Source organism: Oncorhynchus gorbuscha, linkage group LG16 (genome assembly GCF_021184085.1).
Source record: "Oncorhynchus gorbuscha isolate QuinsamMale2020 ecotype Even-year linkage group LG16, OgorEven_v1.0, whole genome shotgun sequence".
NCBI lineage: Eukaryota > Metazoa > Chordata > Actinopteri > Salmoniformes > Salmonidae > Oncorhynchus > Oncorhynchus gorbuscha.
Genome location: NC_060188.1, coordinates 38,249,089 through 38,268,908, shown reverse-complemented (window position 1 = coordinate 38,268,908; position 19,820 = coordinate 38,249,089). Strand labels below are relative to the sequence as shown.

The window sequence follows — 19,820 nt, the reverse complement described above, 5'->3', positions numbered from 1 at the left end:
AAAAGTTAAATTAAACACCCCAAATCATCAATTTGTGAGTGTAGTGTTAGTGTAGTGTAGTGTGAGTGTAGTGTTAGATGGTAGGGTATTCGATTTTTTTTGTTGATAAGCAAAGTATAAAGGAGTTATACTCCAGTCTAGTAGGTGGCGGTAATGCAACATTTATTGGATGCCAACCACCGTTAAACCTCATCGAAGAAGAACCCACTCTAGCAAACGAACCCAGCTTTGCCCATCGCTTGTCTGTCTGGAAAGCCTCCGCAAATGAAAACTTGTGGTGGTGGGGAACGACCCCGCCCACAGCCGACAGTGTGCCTCTGCAAGTGGTTTCTCTCCACAGGTCTGGCTTTGTTCTGCTGTCAGTGAATGTAACTAGCTAACAGAGTCTGAATAATATGGCCGTGTGCTGTCTTTTCTTGGCTCGGAAAAGTCTCAACTGCGCCGGCAGATTACAACTATTTTTGTCGAATGATCACAGGTGAGGTTTGTCAACATATCCCTCTAGCTATTGAAAAAAAATAATGTGTAAAGTAAAGACACAACTTTCAACGCTACGGGAACAAAAGCTAGCTAGCGAGCTAACGGTGCTTTTAGCAACATTAGTTCGTTTAATAGTGTTAACGGTTAAGCTCACTTTTGACAGTTTTAGATTAAGTAAGTGTTCGCTAGCTATCTAATTTATGATTCATAACGAGTTAACTAGTTATTTGTAGGGAAGTCGAAGGAATGGGCTGCTGCCATAAAATAGCGTTCCATCCCAATTGGCGACAGATTTTCATGCGACTATTCTAAAGTCTGCATAAAAACAATGTGCATTTTCCCACCAGAAATGTTTCCATCATATTGACTAGTCTTTGCGTGATGATTTCAACATACATTTTGGGGTTAAATGACCATGTACCGAATAACAAATACAAGTTAAATGGGTTTCTATCGTATTTAACTCTACTGGCGATTTGGTCACAAAGAAAATGTGCGTTATATAGCGAATGTGCCCGCTGATGTTGGCATATGCACTCTAGCCAACATCTTGCATATACAGTGCGGATGTAGGGAATAGCCTACATGATGAGATTAGTATGGACAAAAGAGCGAAATAATTTTTATTTGTCAAATAGCAGCCAAGCATCGATTGTCTTGTCACCAGAATAAAACCCTCGATATTTATGAAAAGGGGCATCAAGCCCATCACCTTGCACGTTCACCACCCTGTGAAGTTAATCATAATTTATTTAGATCTGTAGTATAATAAACTGCATACTTTACCGAGTCGTAGTGTGAGGACCACACATGTCATCGCGTGACTCTAAGTTTACTTCGATATGATGGTTATTATATCAATATGTGCGCATAAAAGCGTTTCCACCGCCATTTCTCGCATAATTAATTTGACCGACACAGAAAGATCTCACATTGTCTAGCATATTTTGTTTTGTTGGCATTTGGAAAGTTTACGAGAAATCTGTAGACCCACCAGGCCTGTGATTACGTTGTTTATCCTACATACACTTTACTCTAAAAGGTTGGATGGAAACCTGGCTACTGACATTAGAACCAGGATCTGCACATTCAATATGGGAGTTATTTCTAAACTAGATCGCACAGTTAATTTGTGCATTTTAAAAATCTTTAGCTAAATGGTTAAACTATTGAGAAATGTGATTATAGAATTAAAAAAATCTTGAGTTTGCTTCATTTACTATCATCTTAAATGAAGATATAGCAAAATAATTGAATATGTCATTAATTTATATTACGCTCTTTTCCATGATGTGGACAGTATGTTATTACATGACATAAACATGTTTTGACCACATAAAATGGGGGGGAATTACCTTTCTTTATACCTCAGTGGGAATTACACATCCCTTTTGACCAAAAATTGGGAATGTTAGTATAAAGCTTTTTGGTCAACAAGATCATTTGCTTAAAACGGATCAATATCTTTTGTTTTCTACTGTTGATTTTGTCATATGTGCTAGGGATCTCAGGACTTACAACTCAGCTGTCATTTTCTTTATTAAATGGCACGAAAAGTTCAGGGGGTTTTCTCTATGAAAGTTGCCGGCCATACACACCAAGACACAGATTTGACAGACAAACTATCAGTTAAATAGCAGCCAGCTATTGTCACAGATTATGTTTACATACACACTAATAATTGAATATTAAACTGATTATGGCAGTTATGGAAGTAAACACCATACACTGCTTATCTTGTTTGGCTTAAGGTAATGTAATTCGGCATTGCAGCGGCAAATTTGATCTGCTCACGTGCAGCACCGGTAGCGCAAGTCTCCCTCTTATGTGTGAGTGAAGTGAGTTTGGAAAAACTGAAAGTATGCATCTTAGAAATAGTTTTCACATACAAATAAAAAATAATTCACAAAAATAACATGGTCAATTGTGGTAGAAAGTTTGTTTTGATTGGCGATTTTCTGCATTTATCAAAGACTCATCGGCTAGACTGATTTCAGAGGTGTCCATGTAAACAGGATTATTAGGGAAATTGTTATTCTTGCAAAGGATGTAAACATTTTAAACAAATTGTTATATTAATCTGACTATTCACAATAATCACATTATTGTATGCATGTAACTGCTCACTGTTGATATCCTATGGCAGGTCTAGCCAGCAGATCTGACCAGCTTGCTTACAGCCTGCACTAGGGTCAGACAGCATATTAACTCTAGTGACTCCCCATCCGGCATGCAGGAGCGTAATCATCGCCTAACACTAATTAGCAGAACGCAACGGACATAAATCTTCCTAGAAAATCTTCCTATTCATGAAAATCACAAGTGAAATATATTGGAACACAGCTTAGCCTTTTGTTAATCACCCTGTCATCTCAGATTTTCAAAATATGCTTTACAGCCAAAGCTAAACAAGCATTTGTGTAAGTTTATCGATAGCCTAGCATTATGCCTTGCTAGCAGCAGGCAACCTTGTCACGAAAATCAGAAAAGCAATCAAATTAAATTGTTTACCTTTGATGAACTTTGGATGTTTTCACTCACGAGACTCCCAGGTAGATAGCCAAAGATTATTTTTGTAGGCGAAATAGCTCTGTTTGTTCTTCACATTTGGCTGAGAAATCGCCCGGAAATTGCAGTCACGAAAACGGCGAAAAATATTCCAAATTAGCTCCATAATATCGGCAGAAACATGGCAAACGTTGTTTATAATCAATCCTCAAGGTGTTTTTCAAATATCTATTCGATAATATATCCGTTGGGACAATTTGTTTTTCAGTAGGACCGATTGGAGTAATGCCTACCTCTGTATTTTACGCGAGAGTCACCCTGGGAGCCATCAGGTGACCACTTGCGCAATGTAGCCGCCTACGGCTATTCTTTAACATAGATGCGTAAAACTATGTCACAATGCTGTAGACACCTTGGGGAATACGTAGAAAGTGTAAGCTGGTTGATAGCACATTCACAGCTCAATAGGGACTCATTGGAACGCAGCGCTTTCAAAACCTGGGGCACTTCCGGAGTGGATTTTTCTCAGGCTTTCGTCTGCAACATCAGTTCTGTTATACTCACAGACAATATCTTTACAGTTTTGGAAACGTTAGTGTTTTCTATCCTAAGCTGTCAATTATATGCATATTCTAGCATCTTGTTTTTTTTCTCCAAAAATGAAAATACTGCCCCTAGAGTCGCAACAAGTTTTAAGACATTGTGGAGCCGGTGCGAGATATGGCGTGGAAAACATACCTCAATCCAGGGATGAGAAATGCGTTGTACTCCGAATTGCCCTTTTTCTCAACTGTTACACAGAGAAGATTAAACGACTGCTAGTTTTTAAGTTAGCAGTCCTTCAATCTTCTGTGTAACAGTTGGGATAGTGGAACAATTTGGAGTACAATGCGTTTCTCATTCCTGGATTGAGGTACGTTTTCCAGAGCCAAATGTTACCGGTATTGATGCTGACGTCTAGCAGCTTTGGGTTGCCTCTCTCAGGCAGGATGAAAACGACTACACCGACCATGATCCTTTGCTATTTATGGCCACTTTTTTTGTGCCATTCAGCAAAATGGTATGCTTCAAATTCATACTTCTGGCTTCATGTGCCATTGGGAGTTTTCCATAGGAATAAGTGGATGACGTCAGCGCTATCACTATCTACTGGTTTTAATGTGTATGCTTTGAACTTCAGAGAGTTGGCTTAACGTTGGACCAGAGCTAATGTTAGCTAGCTAGCTAACAATCTTCTGGGTGCAGAGCAGTACTAGAATTAAAAACACTTACCTTTTTTTAAAAGTTAATAAATGCAATGTGAAACGTGAACTAGGGTATCCTCAATTAACTTTTTCAATGCTAGTTATTTCTTCTCTAATGAAAAATCTCTGTCCCTAATTTCGGAATTATGCTTTGGAGGGGCGGATAACCTACACACACACAGGCAAAGATTTCCCCAAAACCTTGCATAAACACAGTGAATATAATGTAGGCCTACCTGTTTGTGTAACTTGGAGTAAACCGCCAACCAGGATAACAAGTCCCCTGCCTGTACTTCACATAGAAATTACTTCATGTCACAATTTTGTCACCCAACACTTTCCCTGGTTGCCACTACTCTTGCACTCTAAATATGTAATCTGTCTCATCACATTTTTAAGTCATGCCCCCAAAAAATGTTGAGGTAGGGTGGCGTTTTATCCCAAGTTACTCTACAATTGACCAGTGTTATATTTTACCCCACTCTCCTCTATACACTCACTGTGAATTGCCAAGAGGTAATGTGCTTAGCCATGCTGCTAAAAAGTATTTGTTTTAAAATGGTGCTGTTAGCGCATATTTAGAATTTCAGAAAAAAAGTAGGGATGGAAAGCTGGGATCCCCCTCTTCAAATCAAATTGTATTTGTCACATGTGCCAAATACGACAGGTGTAGACTGTACCGTGAAATGCTTACTTACAAGCCCGTAACTAACAATGCAGTTTTTAAGAAAAATATTTACTAAATAAACAAAAGTAAAAAGTTTAAAGAGCAACAATAAAATAACAATAACGAGGCTGATATTGATTCAATGTGTGGGGGGTACAGGTTAGTCGAGGCAATTAAGGTAATATCTAGATAGGGGTAAAGTGACTATGCATAGATAATAAACAGTGAGTAGCAGCAGTGTAAAGAAAACACAACAAATAGTCTGGGTAGCCATTTGATTAGGGGTATAAGCTGTAAGCCCGTCTAGGACTAGCGGAGCCCCTCACCAACAGTAAATTGCAGGGCGCCAAATTCAATCAACAGAAACCTCATAATTCAATTGTCTCAAACATACAAGTATTAGGCATCATTTTAAAGTTCTCGTTAATCCAACCACAGTGTCCGATTTCAATAAAGCTTTTTGGTGAAAGCAGATCATATCATTATGTTAGGTCAGCAACTAGTCACAGAAAGCATACAGCGATTTTCCAAGCAAAGAGAGGAGTCACAAAAAGCAGAAATATTGGTCAAATGAATCACTAACCTTTGATATTCTTCATCAGATGACACTCCCAGGACAACATGTTAAACAATACATGTATGTTTTGTTCGATCAAGTTCATATTTATATCCAAAAACCTCAGTTTACATACACAACCCATGAATATATCCACCATGTTGGAGTCAACATAAGTCAGAAATACCATTATAAATATTCACTTACCTTTGATGACCTTTGTCAGAATGCACTCCCAGGAATCCCAGTAAACACAAATGTTTGATTTGTTCCATAAAGTCCATCATTTATGTCCAAATTCGTCCTTTTGTTAGGGTGTTTAGTCTACGAATCGAAACTCACGAGGCGCGGGCAAGTTCAGCGGAAATGTGGGACGAAAATTTCAAAATGTTATATTACTGGTCGTAGAAACAAATCAAACAATGTATTAATTTGTCTGTAGAAAAGCAATGGAACGAGAGGTAACTTTCTCATGACCGCGCGTCACGAGACCGAGGCTGCTGGCATATCTCTGACTCAATCCCCTCTCATTTGGCCCCCCTTCACAGTAGAAGCCTGAAACAACATTCTAAAGACCTTTGACATCTAGTGGAAGCCATAGGAAGTGCAAGATGACCCATATCCCACTGTATATTCAATAGGGGCTGAGTTGAAAACCTACAAACTTCAGATTTCCCATTTCCTGGTTGTTTTTTTTCTGTTTTTTTTGCCTGCCATATGAGTTCTGTTATACTCACAGACATCATTCAAACAGTTTTAGACACTTCAGTGTTTTCTGTCCAATGCTACTAATGATATGCATATATTAGCATCTGGGACTGAGTAGGAGGCAGTTTACAGTTTACACGCTTTTCATCCAAATGTGAAAATGCTGCCCCCTATCCATAAGAAGTTAAGAAGCCTTTTGGACCTAGACACTATAGTCCCGATTGCCGTGTGGTAGCAGAGAGAACAGTCTATGACAAAGGTGGCTGGAGTCTTTGGCAATTTTTAGGGCCTTCCTCTGACACCGCCTGGTATAGAGGTTCTGGATGGCAGGAAGCTTGGCCCCAGTGATGTACTGGGCTGTATGCACTACACTCTGTAGCGCCTTGTGGTCAGAGGCCGAGCAGTTGCTATGCCAGGTGGTGATGCAAATAGTCAGGGTGCTCTCAATGGTGCAGCTGTAGGACTTTTTGAGGATCTGAGGACCCATGCCGAATCTTTTCAGTCTCTTGAGGGTGAATAGGTGTTGTGCCCTCTTCACGACTGTCTTGGTGTGTATGGACCATGATAGTTTGTTGTGATGTGGACACCAAGGAACTTGAAGCGCTCAACCTGCTACACTACAGCCCTGTCGATTTAAAATGGGGGCGTGCTCGGCCCTCCTTTTCCCGTAGTCCACGATCATCTCCTTTGTCTTGATCACGTTGAGGGAGAGGTTGTTGTCCTGGCACCACATCCCTATAGCCTGTCTCATCGTTGTCCGTAATCAGGCCTACCACTGTTGTGTCGTCCGTAAACTTAATTATGGTGTTGGAGTCGTGCTTGGCCACGCAGTCATGGGTGAACCGGGAGAACGGGAGGGGACTGAGCACGCACCCCTCGGGGGCCCCCGTGTTGAGGATCAGCGTGACAGAATTTGTTGCCTACCCTTATCACTTGGGGGCGGCCCGTCAGGAAGTTCAGGATCCAGTTGCCCGAGGGAGGCATTTAGTCCCTAGGTCCTTAGCTTAGTGATGCGGTTTAGGTGCGCTAGGGTGTTTATCGCTGAGCTGTAGTCGATGAACAGCATTCTCACGTAGGTGTTCCTTTTGTCCAGGTGGGAAAGGGTAGTGTTGAGTACAATAGAGATTACGTTATCTGTGAATCTACTCCAGGCTTTCCTACATATCATCTACAAAAATAGTTTAAAAAGCGTTTTTGACAACATACTGAAAAAAGGTAACGGAACAATACTCAGAGTTCATCTAAAAATGGATCTAAACATTGCAAAGTTTTGGCAAAGACAGTGATATACACACTGTTCCCCATCATCTCCACGTCTTGGGTATTTATCCCTCACTCCAGTGGTGTAGTGGAGGGTATATGCTGCCGTATACCCACTTTTTTGCATATACTCACTTCTTAATCCCCAATGATCTGTATCAAAGCAGTGTAGTGCTGGTGTATGCCGTGTCAATTATGTAGTGCAATAGAGAAATTATGCACAAAGTAGCCTACACAATCGCAAAGCACGTCAAATATATCACATGCTAGCCACACACATGGCTAGTTTCAGTGGAATATCAGGCGGCATTGGCAGCAAGAGCGCTCAGCTTTCAACTGGTTGTTGCATGGAGCAGCTCACAGAATTTAACGACGACCGGCCGTGACTGGGAGTCCCATAGGACAGCGCACAATTGGCCCAGCATCGTCCGGGTTATGGGAGGGTTTGGCCAGAGGGGCTTTACTTGGTTCATCGCGCTCTAGAGACTCCTTGTGGCGGGCCGGGTGGCTGCAGGCTGACCTCGGTCATAGATTGTACGGTGTTTCCTCCAACACATTGAGGCTGGCTTCCGGGTTAAGCGGGCTGGTGTTAAGAAGCGCGGTTTGGCGGTTCATGTTTTGGAGGACGCATGACTCGACCTGCGCCTCCCGAGCCCGTTGGGGAGTTGCAACGATGAGACAAGATTGTAATTAGGATAAAAGGGGGATAAAATACTAAAAATATTTCAAAATAATTGGTCCAAAGTATTGGTTAAATCTTTGAGAAGCGCAATTCAGTCATGTGCTGTTTGAATTCATTTCTAAAGTCTTTCCTCAAAAAACAACTAAATTGACTGCAAAGTAGGGCCTTCCTGGCAGAAAGATTTCATGATGATTTGTATTTATCAGGAGGGCATTTATTTTCCAAACTCTGCCATTACATGTAGGCCTACATTGTAGCCTACACTACAGAAACACCGCTAGCCAAATGGTCTCTTGCTAGGTGCACAATTGAATAGTGTTTTGCTTTCCAGGGCTTTGATCGGCCTGTACAGCACAGCGGCAAAGCATTGGGGAACAGGTGATAATTGCAATGGTGATGACACCACAGATGACTCCAGCCATGAGATGACCAATGTGAAATTGCTGGAGATGAGGGCCAGCAAGCTGGAGGAGCAGGTCAGGGAGCTCACGGTAAAGAGCCATGATGGTTGTGAGAGTAAGGAGGAAGATTCTTTGTCTTGACTGGTGCTACCTACAGCCGGCATAGATTTGTTTAGATTTTCCCCTGGAAATACAAAGAATGTAATCACATATGATGTACTATACTGTATTGTATTTCAGGAAAGATACAAAAGGGCCATGGCTGACTCTGACAATGTTCGAAAAAGAACTCAGAAGTTTGTCCAAGACGCCAAGCTTTTTGGTGAGATGTTTTTTCTCTTACCCTGACATCATACCTAGTATGGTGCCTCTACTTCAGTGGTATTCATTTTCGCCTGAATTTCTGGGGACCCCAATTTTTTTCCCACCACAATTTCTGGCGATTCCTCCCCAAATCTAATGACATTTTTACATCAATAAATAACCTTCAATTCATAAAATGAAAATAAACTACATTTACTACAAAATACATTTTCTCAATCAAATTGTTTTTCCAATGTTCGTTCTCAACTTTTGTATATTGCTCCCCCCAAAGAAATACCCCCGCTGCTCTACTTTGTGCAGTTCTAATTCCTCTCCCTTACCACCACTCAAACAGGGATCCAGAGTTTCTGCCGTGAACTGGTTGAGGTGGCTGACCTGCTAGAGAAGACTACAGACAACCTGCAGGAAGAGGAGGGCCAGAGGCTGGCTCAGGTCCAGGACAGGCTGCAGGGGATCTTCACAAAGCACGGCCTGAATAAGATGAGCCCTGTTGGGGATAAATACGACCCGTACCAGCATGAGATAGTGTGCCACACTCCTGCTGAGGGAGGGGAGCCCAGCACCGTTACTGTAGTGAAACAGGATGGGTACAAGCTCCACGGACGCACCATTCGTCATGCCCAGGTGGGCATTGCTGTGATAAGGCAGGAGCAGGACTAGGGCTTGTGCTAGTCTCTGCCCTCGCTGTAGTACTCTACTGTCTGCACCTTACACTTCTAGCTTTGCAGCAATCCTTTGTTTTTGAATGATTTTACAGATTTAGTGAGTTGTTCCAATTTGGTTAAGTTCTCATTATGTACAGTCATGCAAATAACAACTTATTTAACCCTTTTTCTATATTCTACAATCTGAAAATAATGGGCTTGTTCACATTCTTCTAGAATATAATCATTTTTAGATTGTGCCTAATCATGTGAATGTGTTAGTGTTTTCCATAAGTGCCGGTCGTCGGCTAAATAGACGATAAGACTCATTGTAAGCCGGCTACTTCATAAACTACCTAGGCTTTTAATTTAGAAGTTTGAATTCGCTAGTCAGAAAAGTCTGTATAGCCTTTTCCCACTTGAATGAATGACATGCACCTTCTAGTGATGTATTGATAGGACAGGTACCTGTCATTCAAAAAGTGAGCAATGACAGGGAAACTGATGGTTTGTCCCTCTGCTTGTCTGTCCCAGCTCTCAATACCTATTATTTTTTTGTATACTGTGGTTGGCTGCAGTCTAATCTTTTCACGGAGGAGGGAGAGCATGATGCTTATCTTTCGTCTCCTGTGAGTGAATTAACACGTCCCATATAAAGTGGTAACAATGAGTTGAAATCCACTTATTGTTTTATGGCACATTAATTTGTCTTTTGCGTGTTTCATAGGCCAATACAGCCATGGAGTGAGGCGCGTAGGTTGTTTGCTCTGCTTTGATTGACGACCGAACTGCAAGTGTTTTACTAGTTTATAAAAGGTGTCGAACTGACGGAATAAAGTCTATCTCCTATATCCCTTCACTATTCATAAATAATACAGTGTAGTTATATGTCCATTGTATCGCATCGGCTCAAAGAAACAAAATATCTTGTTTTCTATTTTTCCTAGGATTCGTAGCCCCATGACAAGACTTGCCAGTGTAGGGTCTTTGAACGGATCTGTTTGGTGAACGGAAAAAAATCAATGCCTTTCTTTTGATCCTATCAGTATCGACACATGCTCCAACGACACACTTGGCGAATGTTCTTTCTGCGTGGTGTTTTGGGAAACGTTACATCTTTGGTTATTGTGGGAAAGATGCATAGTTAAAACACATGTAAGCCTTTTGTTCATTTGGGAAACTGAGCCCTGGGAGGGAAAGTCATTAAACTATTAATGTAATTTAGCTGTGTATATTGATTTGAATCAGGACATTAGAATGTACCAGAGGCCACAAAAATAGAGCTTATTTTGTTTTAAAAAAAATGTCAGGGGACATGCCCACCTTGACCTCTCAGGCCTGGATCTCCCTGGCTGGCTGCTTTTTCTATTTGGCTGGCTACTCCATGTACTTATAGAAAACACTGCCGTTAGCTATTTTACTAACATTTAAAGATATGTAAAGGTACTTGAGGATATTGTTATACTGCATATTTGCGTAAGACCTGGTTGAGGAAAACCTTTTTGTTTACTAATGTGAATGGAAGATAGGTTTCCTTTAAGGACCCCTTATAATACTGTGAACATCTCTGGTTTCAGGTCCACATACCGTAATTGCTGGACTATTAAGCGCACCTGAATATAAACCGCACCCACTGAATTATTTAAAAAATATGTATTTTGTACATAAATAAGCCGCACATGTCTATAAGCCGCAGGTGCCTACCGGTACATTGAAACGAATTAACTTTACACAGCATTTAAACGAAACACGGCTTGTAACAAAAATTAAAGAGTGGCCTACCAAGAAAGTCATTGGTCACTATCTTCCTCCTCCTGTGCACTGAAACCACTGAAGCAATCTCCTTCGGTGTCGGAGTTGAATAGCCTCAGAATTGCTTCATCCGATGTTGGATCGTTTTCATTGTCGCTCTCGTCACTTTCATCCGGAGGCAAATACCCCACTGAGCTCATGCTGCCCCTTCAACACGCAGCAGTCCAGCCTTTCGAAACCCGTTGATGATAGTGGATTTTTTGACAATGCTCCACGCTGTCAGGACCCACTGGCAGACTTGACCATAAGTTGCTCTTCGCATGCGGCCCGTTTTAGTGAAGGATTTCTCCCCACTTGTCATCCAAGCCTCCCACTGAACAAGGAGCGCCACCTTTAAATGCACAATTTACACTGATGTCGAGTGGCTGCAAATACTTCGGGCCATCTGCTTTTCTTCCCTCTGAAAGCTGTTGTTGTCTTTTTGCACTGAGTCAGTTCCTCACGCTGCTTTCCAACGTCTTATCATCGACTCATTAAGGCCAAGCTCCCGTGCAGCAGCTCTATTTCCTTTTCCAACAGCCAGATCGATCGCCTTCAACTGGAAAGCTGCATCATATGCATTTCTCCGTGTCTTTGCCATGATGAGGGTGACAAAATTACTACCGTAATCAGAATGATGGGAAGTTTGAGCGTGCTCGATTTAAGTCACATTATGTGACGGTGCTCAGTTTTTTGGCGGCACGAATCTTGTGAATGCGGGGAAAATCCATAAATTAGCCGCATCATTGTATAAACCGCAAGGTTCAAAGTGTGGGAATAAAGTAGTTATAGTCCTGAAATTACGGTACATTTCTCCCACATTATTATGTGGACTGTGTACATTTCTAGAGGTCACATTAATCACGCTGCACTTTGGAATTGTTTTGTTTTTCCTGTATGTGAGCAAGTAAGAATTAAGTTCTTGACGTTTGAGAGAATCTGTGATATTAGAGGATGGGGTGGTTACGTAGAATGTGCTGTTACCTGTAATTGTCCCTTATGATGAAGGTGGCACCTTTTACATTGAAAATGTTGGGATTTATGTATTTATATAGACAAATGTTTAACATTGCCCACAGAGTATTGTGTATGATGCAGCTACGAAATAGGTTCAGTTAAAGATACTTTTAAAAAGGATCTTTGAGCCTTTTAAAACATAGATAGTATGGATAACATTTTCTATCAAGTCATTTTGCCTTTAAATGAAGCACCACACATGTGTGGTTGAGAAGTTATGGTGTTCTCTAACAAACTATTTTGCTTTCAGACTATCACAGTACATCACATTATTGCCTTAATAAATGTATTGGAAAAAAATGTGTCACTTGAGTTTAATCATTTGAAATGTGGAGGTGAGTTCTGCAAGGTGATCTGTTTTTAGATTTGGAAAAGGGAAGTTTGAAGCTAGCCCTAAAGTTGGAAGAAGAGAACACCAGGAACATGACATTTCTTGCTGGTCGAAAAGGGTAGAAAGTTTGAGTTTTTCTGAAGGCCCGGTGGTAGTGAAGATCGGTAGTCCTACTCCGCAGCCTGAGTATCAAACATTATTTGTGAAGTGGACTTTGTCATTAACCATGTTTCCATCCACAGTTTTTATGCAAGTAAAGTCATACCGTATATATATTTTTTTAATGACAGCTGTGATGGAAACAGTTTTGGTTCAATTTTATAAAGGCTAACCGATAGTGTTTGACATGGTGGGATCTTTGTCAAATTAATTATGTGAGAAATGTCGGTGGAAACACCTTTGTGTGCAAATATTTATATAATAACCGTCATATCGAAGTAAACTTGGAGTGACATAATATGGTGTGTGTGGTACTATTAGGCTGATGATGACATAAGTTATGAACTTCACAGGGTAGATAAAGTGCACAGTGATGAGTTTAATGTACCTTTCCAATAAATATTGAGGGTCTTACTCTGGTGGCATGATAATCAATGACTGCCATTTGACAAATATAAATTATTTTACTGTGTGTGCAGGAGGGCATGGGAGGAAATGGTGTAGTTTCAACTGTAATTACCAATTGGATACCACGGAATTGGGAGACATCTGGGGATGTCTAAACATAGACCTCCTGACATTTGTGGCATTCATTGCCACAGTTAAGTACAGTACAAGTGATGAAGAAATCAAAGAAACTGGACATATTTGTGGCTCCAGCAAAAAACATTTCTGGGCCTGCAGCGGACAACTTTAGGTTGCAATGGTAACCCTGGTTCTCTGATAGTATGAGTGAGGTATTTCACTTATGGGATACGCCCCTAGCGTATTCGTCAGAAGCCTTTATTACACTACGCCAGCCTTAGTTGGCTGGACGTCGAGACGTGTGCATTGGGGAAGGGTGTCCCTCCTACCCTGTAAAAGGTCAGATGCAGTGTGTCTGAGTCATTCAAAAATAAGCAACACCTCTTTTTCGCTCAAGGAGGGTGGTCAGGTGAAATGCCTCACTCGTACTATCAGAGAACCAGGGTTACGGTCTTAACCTAAAGTTATTTTTCAAGTATTCGTTTCGGTATTTCCCTCATGGGATATACTGTCTCCTGTATTGCCAGACAAGCTCATCCTGACGACCGACTGCCCTGTGCGATATATCACACAAATGGGCATTTCCCCTCAAAGATCCTACACATAAAACAGTATGTGCCAGGGTCGGTGCAGTGACATCGAGTCTATAAAATTTTGCAAATGTATGAGGTGAAGCCCAACTCGCTCTTGATCAAATATCTTGGATAGATATGTCCTTAAATAAAGCCCAGGACATAGCCATTCCTCTAGTAGAATGAGCCTGTAGCCAGCAGGAAACAGAAGACCTTTACTCTCTTACTAGTGAGCGCTTTACCTGTGTAAGGTTTCGCAGAGGAAACAAACAGCTGATCACATTTTGTGAACCCTTTAGTCCTGTCCATGTAGATGCGTGCTTACTGGGAACAACATATGCAACCGTTGATGTTCCAGTTCTAGCGCTGTCTTAAATGAAAGTATCTTCAGATCCACCTGATCCAGGGTCTCAAAAGGCTGTTGGCATAGAGCATTCAAAACAACTGACAAGTCCTGTGACGGGGCAAGCTTTTTGGATACTGAATGGGGTGTTGCCCCCCTGTCGTGCTCCCAAATCCCACATGACAAGCCAAAATAGCTGCCAGATATACCTTAATAGTAGAAAAAGGCTCTCCTTTGTCAAATAATGCCTGTAGAAATTACAGAATTACCGGGACAGAGCACTGGAATTGCACTGTGATCTGTGATTTAGTGCACCATTTCTCAAATGCGCCATTTACAATCTTAAAGGGACCTGGTGGAGGAGGCTCTAGCACTCTGAATAGTCAAAATGGCATTTTGGGGAAGGCCGGCAGGGTTCAAATTGAACCGTTCACGGGCCAGGCCCAGAGTGCCAACCGTTCTGGTGAGGATGAAAAATCTCCCTGCACAGTAGGTCCCGACGCAGAGGGAGGGGCCACAGTTGACTGCAAATTAGTTGCGTGATCTCTTGCCAATGTGGTGCTATTAGTATGAGAGATAGACCATTCTCCCGCACCCTGGATAGGGTGGGAGAAATCAGGGACAGTGTGGGGAATGCATACAGGAGGACTCGTAACCACTCGTGCGCCAACGTGTCCACTCCCATCGTTGCATCCCGATTCCTCAGGGAAAAGAACACGGGAGACTGTGTATTCTCCCTTGATGCATAAAGATCACGGCTGGAATGCTGAAGTCCAAACCTGATTGGCTCCCTCTGGGTGGAGCTTCCACTCCTCATATAGGGGGTTCCCCCTGGAGAGTAAATCTGCCCCCAGATTTAGTACTCCTAGTACACGACCCTCCAGAAATAGGAAAAATGATTTTAATGCCAGGGACACAGCAAGGAGTTCCAGGCAGTTTATGGCAGTAGAACGGAGATGAGGTCCCCACACTTTGTTGACCATTCTTCCCTCGTGGGTCGCACACTAACCCTAAGGAGACGCGTCCCTCATGACTACTTTTCCAGATAAAACAGTGCCCATCTGAGCACCCTGTGATAGAAACATCTGGTTTCTCCAGGAGTGCAGTACTACTGTGTAATCTATGGTGACGTGTACACCGTGATGTTTGTGACGTAATGGGCTCAGACCTAGAGAAGTTACCCAGCATTGAAACCCAGTCATATTCAGGCGTCCTAATTGGATGACTACCAAAGCCGCTGCCATCAAACCTAGCAGCCTCAGGCATGTATTGAAAGAGACCAGGTTCCCTCTGCAAAATAGTGCTAAGCAATTCTTTCACTGAAAGGCAAGCTTTGAATGATACCGAATCTAGGGTTGAGCCTAGGAAAGTGATTGTCTGCGTGGGAATCAGAAAGCTCTTTACTGTGTTTATTCTGAAACCTCAAAATGTCAGGTGTTCCAAGAGCAGCTAACTGTGTTCTAAGACATCTTGTCTCGATTGAGCGCACAGCAGCCAACCTTCTATGTATGTCATCAGCTGAATGCCCCTTTCACTTAGTAAAAACCAGAGGTGACAATGAGAGCCCGGCAGACTTGTTTACGTGTTGCTGTGCGTTTTGTTGCCAACCTTACTTTGCTACCTGACAACTTTATGGTTTTTACTTTTGAATTACCGTTTATATGTTTGGTTTTTCCCTCACTCAACTTTCTTTTCATTCAACTTTTTCACTCCGGACACTTTATCTAAACGTGGTTCGTCAGGACCTCCAACAGCCGAAGCTAAGTAGTAACATTAACATGAAGCCTTCTAATTGCAGTCGCTATACTCATAATATACAGGAGAACGATCGCCTTATGGCGAGGAAAGCTGTGCTACAAGCCCAGCTTCAGACGCAATCGTTAGGCAAGGGTAATTTCAGTGTAGGAAAGGATGAAACAACGTTTGTGCCACCAGTAAGTACAGATAGTAACGTTAGTATAAATCCCCTCGCACGGTCCCTGCAGCCGGACAAATTTCTCATGGTTTCTGGAAGGAAATGCTGTAGGAATGCTCAACCGGTGTCGCTCATTCAGCCGAAAGAAACTTTCAACCGGTTTAGAGACAGGTCTCTAACTCCTCTAGCTCCACAATGAAATAGGGTGCAGGCCAGGCAGCAGGCTGTTAGCCAGCCTGCCAGCTTAGTGGAGTCCGCCACTAGCACAGTCAGTGTAGTCAGCTCAGCTTTCCCCATTGAATCTCACTAAGATAAAGACCTCCTCCATTCCTGTCATTATTGAAAGAGATCGTGAAACCTCACATCTCAAAACAGGGATACTTAATGTTAGATCCCTTACTTCAAAGGCAATTATAGTCAATGAACTAATCACTGATCATAATCTTGATGTGATTGGCCTGATTGAAACATGGCTTAAGCATGATGAATTTACTGTGTTAAATGAGGCCTCACCTCCTGGTTACACTAGTGACCATATCCCCCGTGCATCCCGCAAAAATGACATTTTCGTCTTTTCAGCTTCTAGTCATGACATCTATGCAGCCTACTCAATCACTTTTATAGCTACTGTTTACAGGCCTCCTGGGCCATATACAGCGTTCCTCATTGAGTTCCCTGAATTCCTATCGGACCTTGTAGTCATAGCAGATAATATTTAAATTTTTGGTGACTTTAATATTCACATGGAAAAGTCCACAGACCCACTCCAAAAGGCTTTCGGAGCCATTATCAACTCAGTGGGTTTTGTCCAACATGTCTCTGGACCTACTCACTGTCACAGTCATACTCTGGACCTAGTTTTGTCCCATGGAATAAATGTTTTTCCTCATAATCCTCGTGCTCCAAGACCTTAGTGCTGCTTTTGATACGATCGGTCACCACATTCTTTTGGAGAGATTGGAAACCCAAATTGGTCTACATGGACAAGTTCTGGCCTGGTTTAGATCTTATCTGTCGGAAAGATATCAGTTTGTCTCTGTGAATGGTTTGTCCTCTGCCAAATCAACTGTAAATTTTGGTGTTCCTCAAGGTTCCGTTTTAGGACCACTATTGTTTTCACTATATATTTTACCTCTTGGGGATGTCATTCGAAAACATAATGTTAACTTTCACTGCTATGCGGATGACACACAGCTGTACATTTCAATGAAACATGGTGAAGCCCCAAAATTGCCCTCGCTAGAAGCCTGTGTTTCAGACATAAGGAAGTGGATGGCTGCAAACTTTCTACTACAAACTTTCGGACAAAAAAGAGATGCTTGTTCTAGGTCCCGAGAAACAAACAGATCTTCTGTTGAATCTGACAATTAATCTTAATGGTTGTACAGTCGTCTCAAATAAAACTGTGAAGGACCTTGGCGTTACTTTGGACCCTGATCTCTCTTTTGACGAACATATCAAGACTGTTTCAAGGACAGCTTTTTTCCATCTATGTAACATTGCAAAAATCAGAAACTTTCCGTCTAAAAACGATGCAGAAAAATGAATCCATGCTTTTGTTACTTCTAGGTTAGACTACTGCAATGCTCTACTTTCCGGCTACCCGGATAAAGCACTAAATAAACTTCAGTTAGTGCTAAATACAGCTGCTAGAATCCTGACTAGAACCCCAAAAAAATTCCTAGCCACCGTGCTACAACACCTGCATTGCTTGCTATTTGGGGTTTTAGGCTGGGTATCTGTACAGCACTTTGAGAAATCAGCTGATGTACGAAGGGCTACATAAATACATTTGATTTGATTTGAAAGGGAGGACCAGAAATTCTGAGGTTACACCTAGAAAAGCAAATCTGAGAAATTTCCTCTGAGGAGGATATATTTAGATGTGAAAGTAAGTGTCCTTTAGGTTGACAGATACGAACCTGTTCTTTCCGGAGTACTAGGCCCAAGACGGTGGCAACAGAACACAGCCCAAAGAGAAGACTTTGGGAAGTCTCTTACAGAACGTAGCAGAGCAGTGTGTGTCAACATTCTGAACGTGTACTTTCTCATGTGCCTGTTCAAAGCACGTAGATCTAGGATCGGGCGTATGCCGTCCACCTTTATTGGAACTAGGAAATATCTTGAGTTAAAACCACTGTGTCATTGCTGGGGAGGAACAATTCTTATTGCCCTTTTCCCAATTAGCGATGTTATTTCCTCCTGAGCCTGATTCCCCCTGAGCCTGAGTGTGTATGATTCCCTGGGCATGAGTGTGTGTGATTCCCTTCGAGGTGAGGTGACAGCGAATTGTAGTCTGTATCCCTTGTCTATCATGCCCTGTACCCAGTTTGAAACTGTGCATGCCCGCCAGTTCTCTCTCCACCCTGGGAGAGGGCTGATGGGAATTCCCCCCACAGACGAAGCAGCAACACCCTCTGTTGCGGGGAGGGTGTACGACAGTCCATGACCGGGAGAGCTCTTAGGTGGCCTATCATCACAGAAGGAGCGATAGCTCCCTCAGGTGGCGTTATAGGGAGGCACACTGTTTGTTTTGATTTGATGAGAAACCTGTCTATGGTGTCCTTGGCCTGTAGCCTGGTTGCGCTAGAGTAAACATTTTTTATGTGAACTGACATTGTGGAGTGTTTTTGAGATAAGAGGGTGGCCTTGTAGGAGCATCCACCTGAACATTGTCTCTTCTCTTTGGGCTGTGTTCTGTTGCCACCGTCTTGGGCCTAGTACACCGGAAAGAACACTGAGGTGCCTGGGAACTTGCACCCTGGAACAAATTCAGGATTGGCGGAGGAGATTGCCTTCCCTAAGGATGGTTCTGTTCTCGCCTCTCTGGTGATGGGGACACCGCCAGGCCATCCACTTCTTCCTTCTTACCCCCTGGGTGGGGTTAGGATCAGGCCGGCTCCTTGGTGCTGTGGTGGAAATTCAAGGGACACCTTAAGCCAATCTTAAAATGAATCCCTCTTTATTATCAGCAAGCTGGAGAGGTTCCAACAAACTTAATGCACCATAGTACACATGTCAATCAGGAGCTCTCCTGGAGCCGTCCCAGCTTTTGTCTTATATATGGCTATACACAGACAAGTTATATTTGCATGATTTGGTATAGTTAATTCATCACTACCGGTGGCTCGCATGCGTGACTGACCAATAACTCACGAGGCTCTCTCTCTCTTGAGACCTTGAAACTGAGATTGCCATATCAATATTTTGGGCGTACTGCCAAGTTGTGGAGCAGTGATAGTGAGGATTCCTCTATACACAACCAGTCAATCAACTGCATGAACCCATCTAATTAGTAATTAGAAAGTAGCATTGATTTGATACATAAACATAACATTTCCCTCACAGTGACATGGGTGGGAAGGGAGGCTTCTTTTTGGCGGTGGGACCAAAAAGGCCTTTAGGGTCTACTGGAGCATCCAGGATCTTCAGCTTCTCACTAGTAGACACCGTGGATAGATTGAGCCACCACGCTCTCTCCTGGGATATCATGAATCCTATCTCTCCTGACACCTAGACGGCGGTTTTAAGCAGACGCAGGTTGAGGTCTGTGGCACTTGTCACGAACCGGCTCAAAGCCCCTAACAAAAGGGAGACAACGTGGAGATGAGGAGTAACAAATATATATTTATTAAATAAGTAACTAAGTATAATATACAATGGTGTGTGTAATCAGTAGTCAGTAGTGTAAGT

The 19,820-nt window shown here is 42.4% G+C and overlaps 1 protein-coding gene across 1 annotated transcript; it reads left to right on the top strand.

Moving 5' to 3' along the window:
• The first annotated feature begins 272 nt into the window (after positions 1 to 272).
• On the top strand, positions 273 to 11,185 carry LOC123999519 (grpE protein homolog 2, mitochondrial-like). The gene is made up of 4 exons (XM_046305386.1): positions 273 to 478; positions 8,437 to 8,596; positions 8,747 to 8,828; positions 9,165 to 11,185. The coding sequence occupies exons 1-4, from the start codon at positions 396 to 398 to the stop codon at positions 9,488 to 9,490; spliced, it is 651 nt and encodes a 216-aa protein (XP_046161342.1). The 5' UTR covers positions 273 to 395; the 3' UTR covers positions 9,491 to 11,185.
• Positions 11,186 to 19,820: the final 8,635 nt, after the last annotated feature.

What these genes read in the sequence shown, in the direction of transcription:
- LOC123999519 (XM_046305386.1), top strand. Translation starts at nt 396, where the DNA reads ATGGCCGTGTGCTGTCTTTTCTTGGCTCGGAAAAGTCTCAACTGCGCC. An exon ending in TTTTTGTCGAATGATCACAG is followed by an intron (nt 479 to 8,436) that starts GTGAGGTTTGTC and finishes TTTGCTTTCCAG; the next exon opens with GGCTTTGATCGGCCTGTACA. An exon ending in AGCAGGTCAGGGAGCTCACG is followed by an intron (nt 8,597 to 8,746) that starts GTAAAGAGCCAT and finishes ATTGTATTTCAG; the next exon opens with GAAAGATACAAAAGGGCCAT.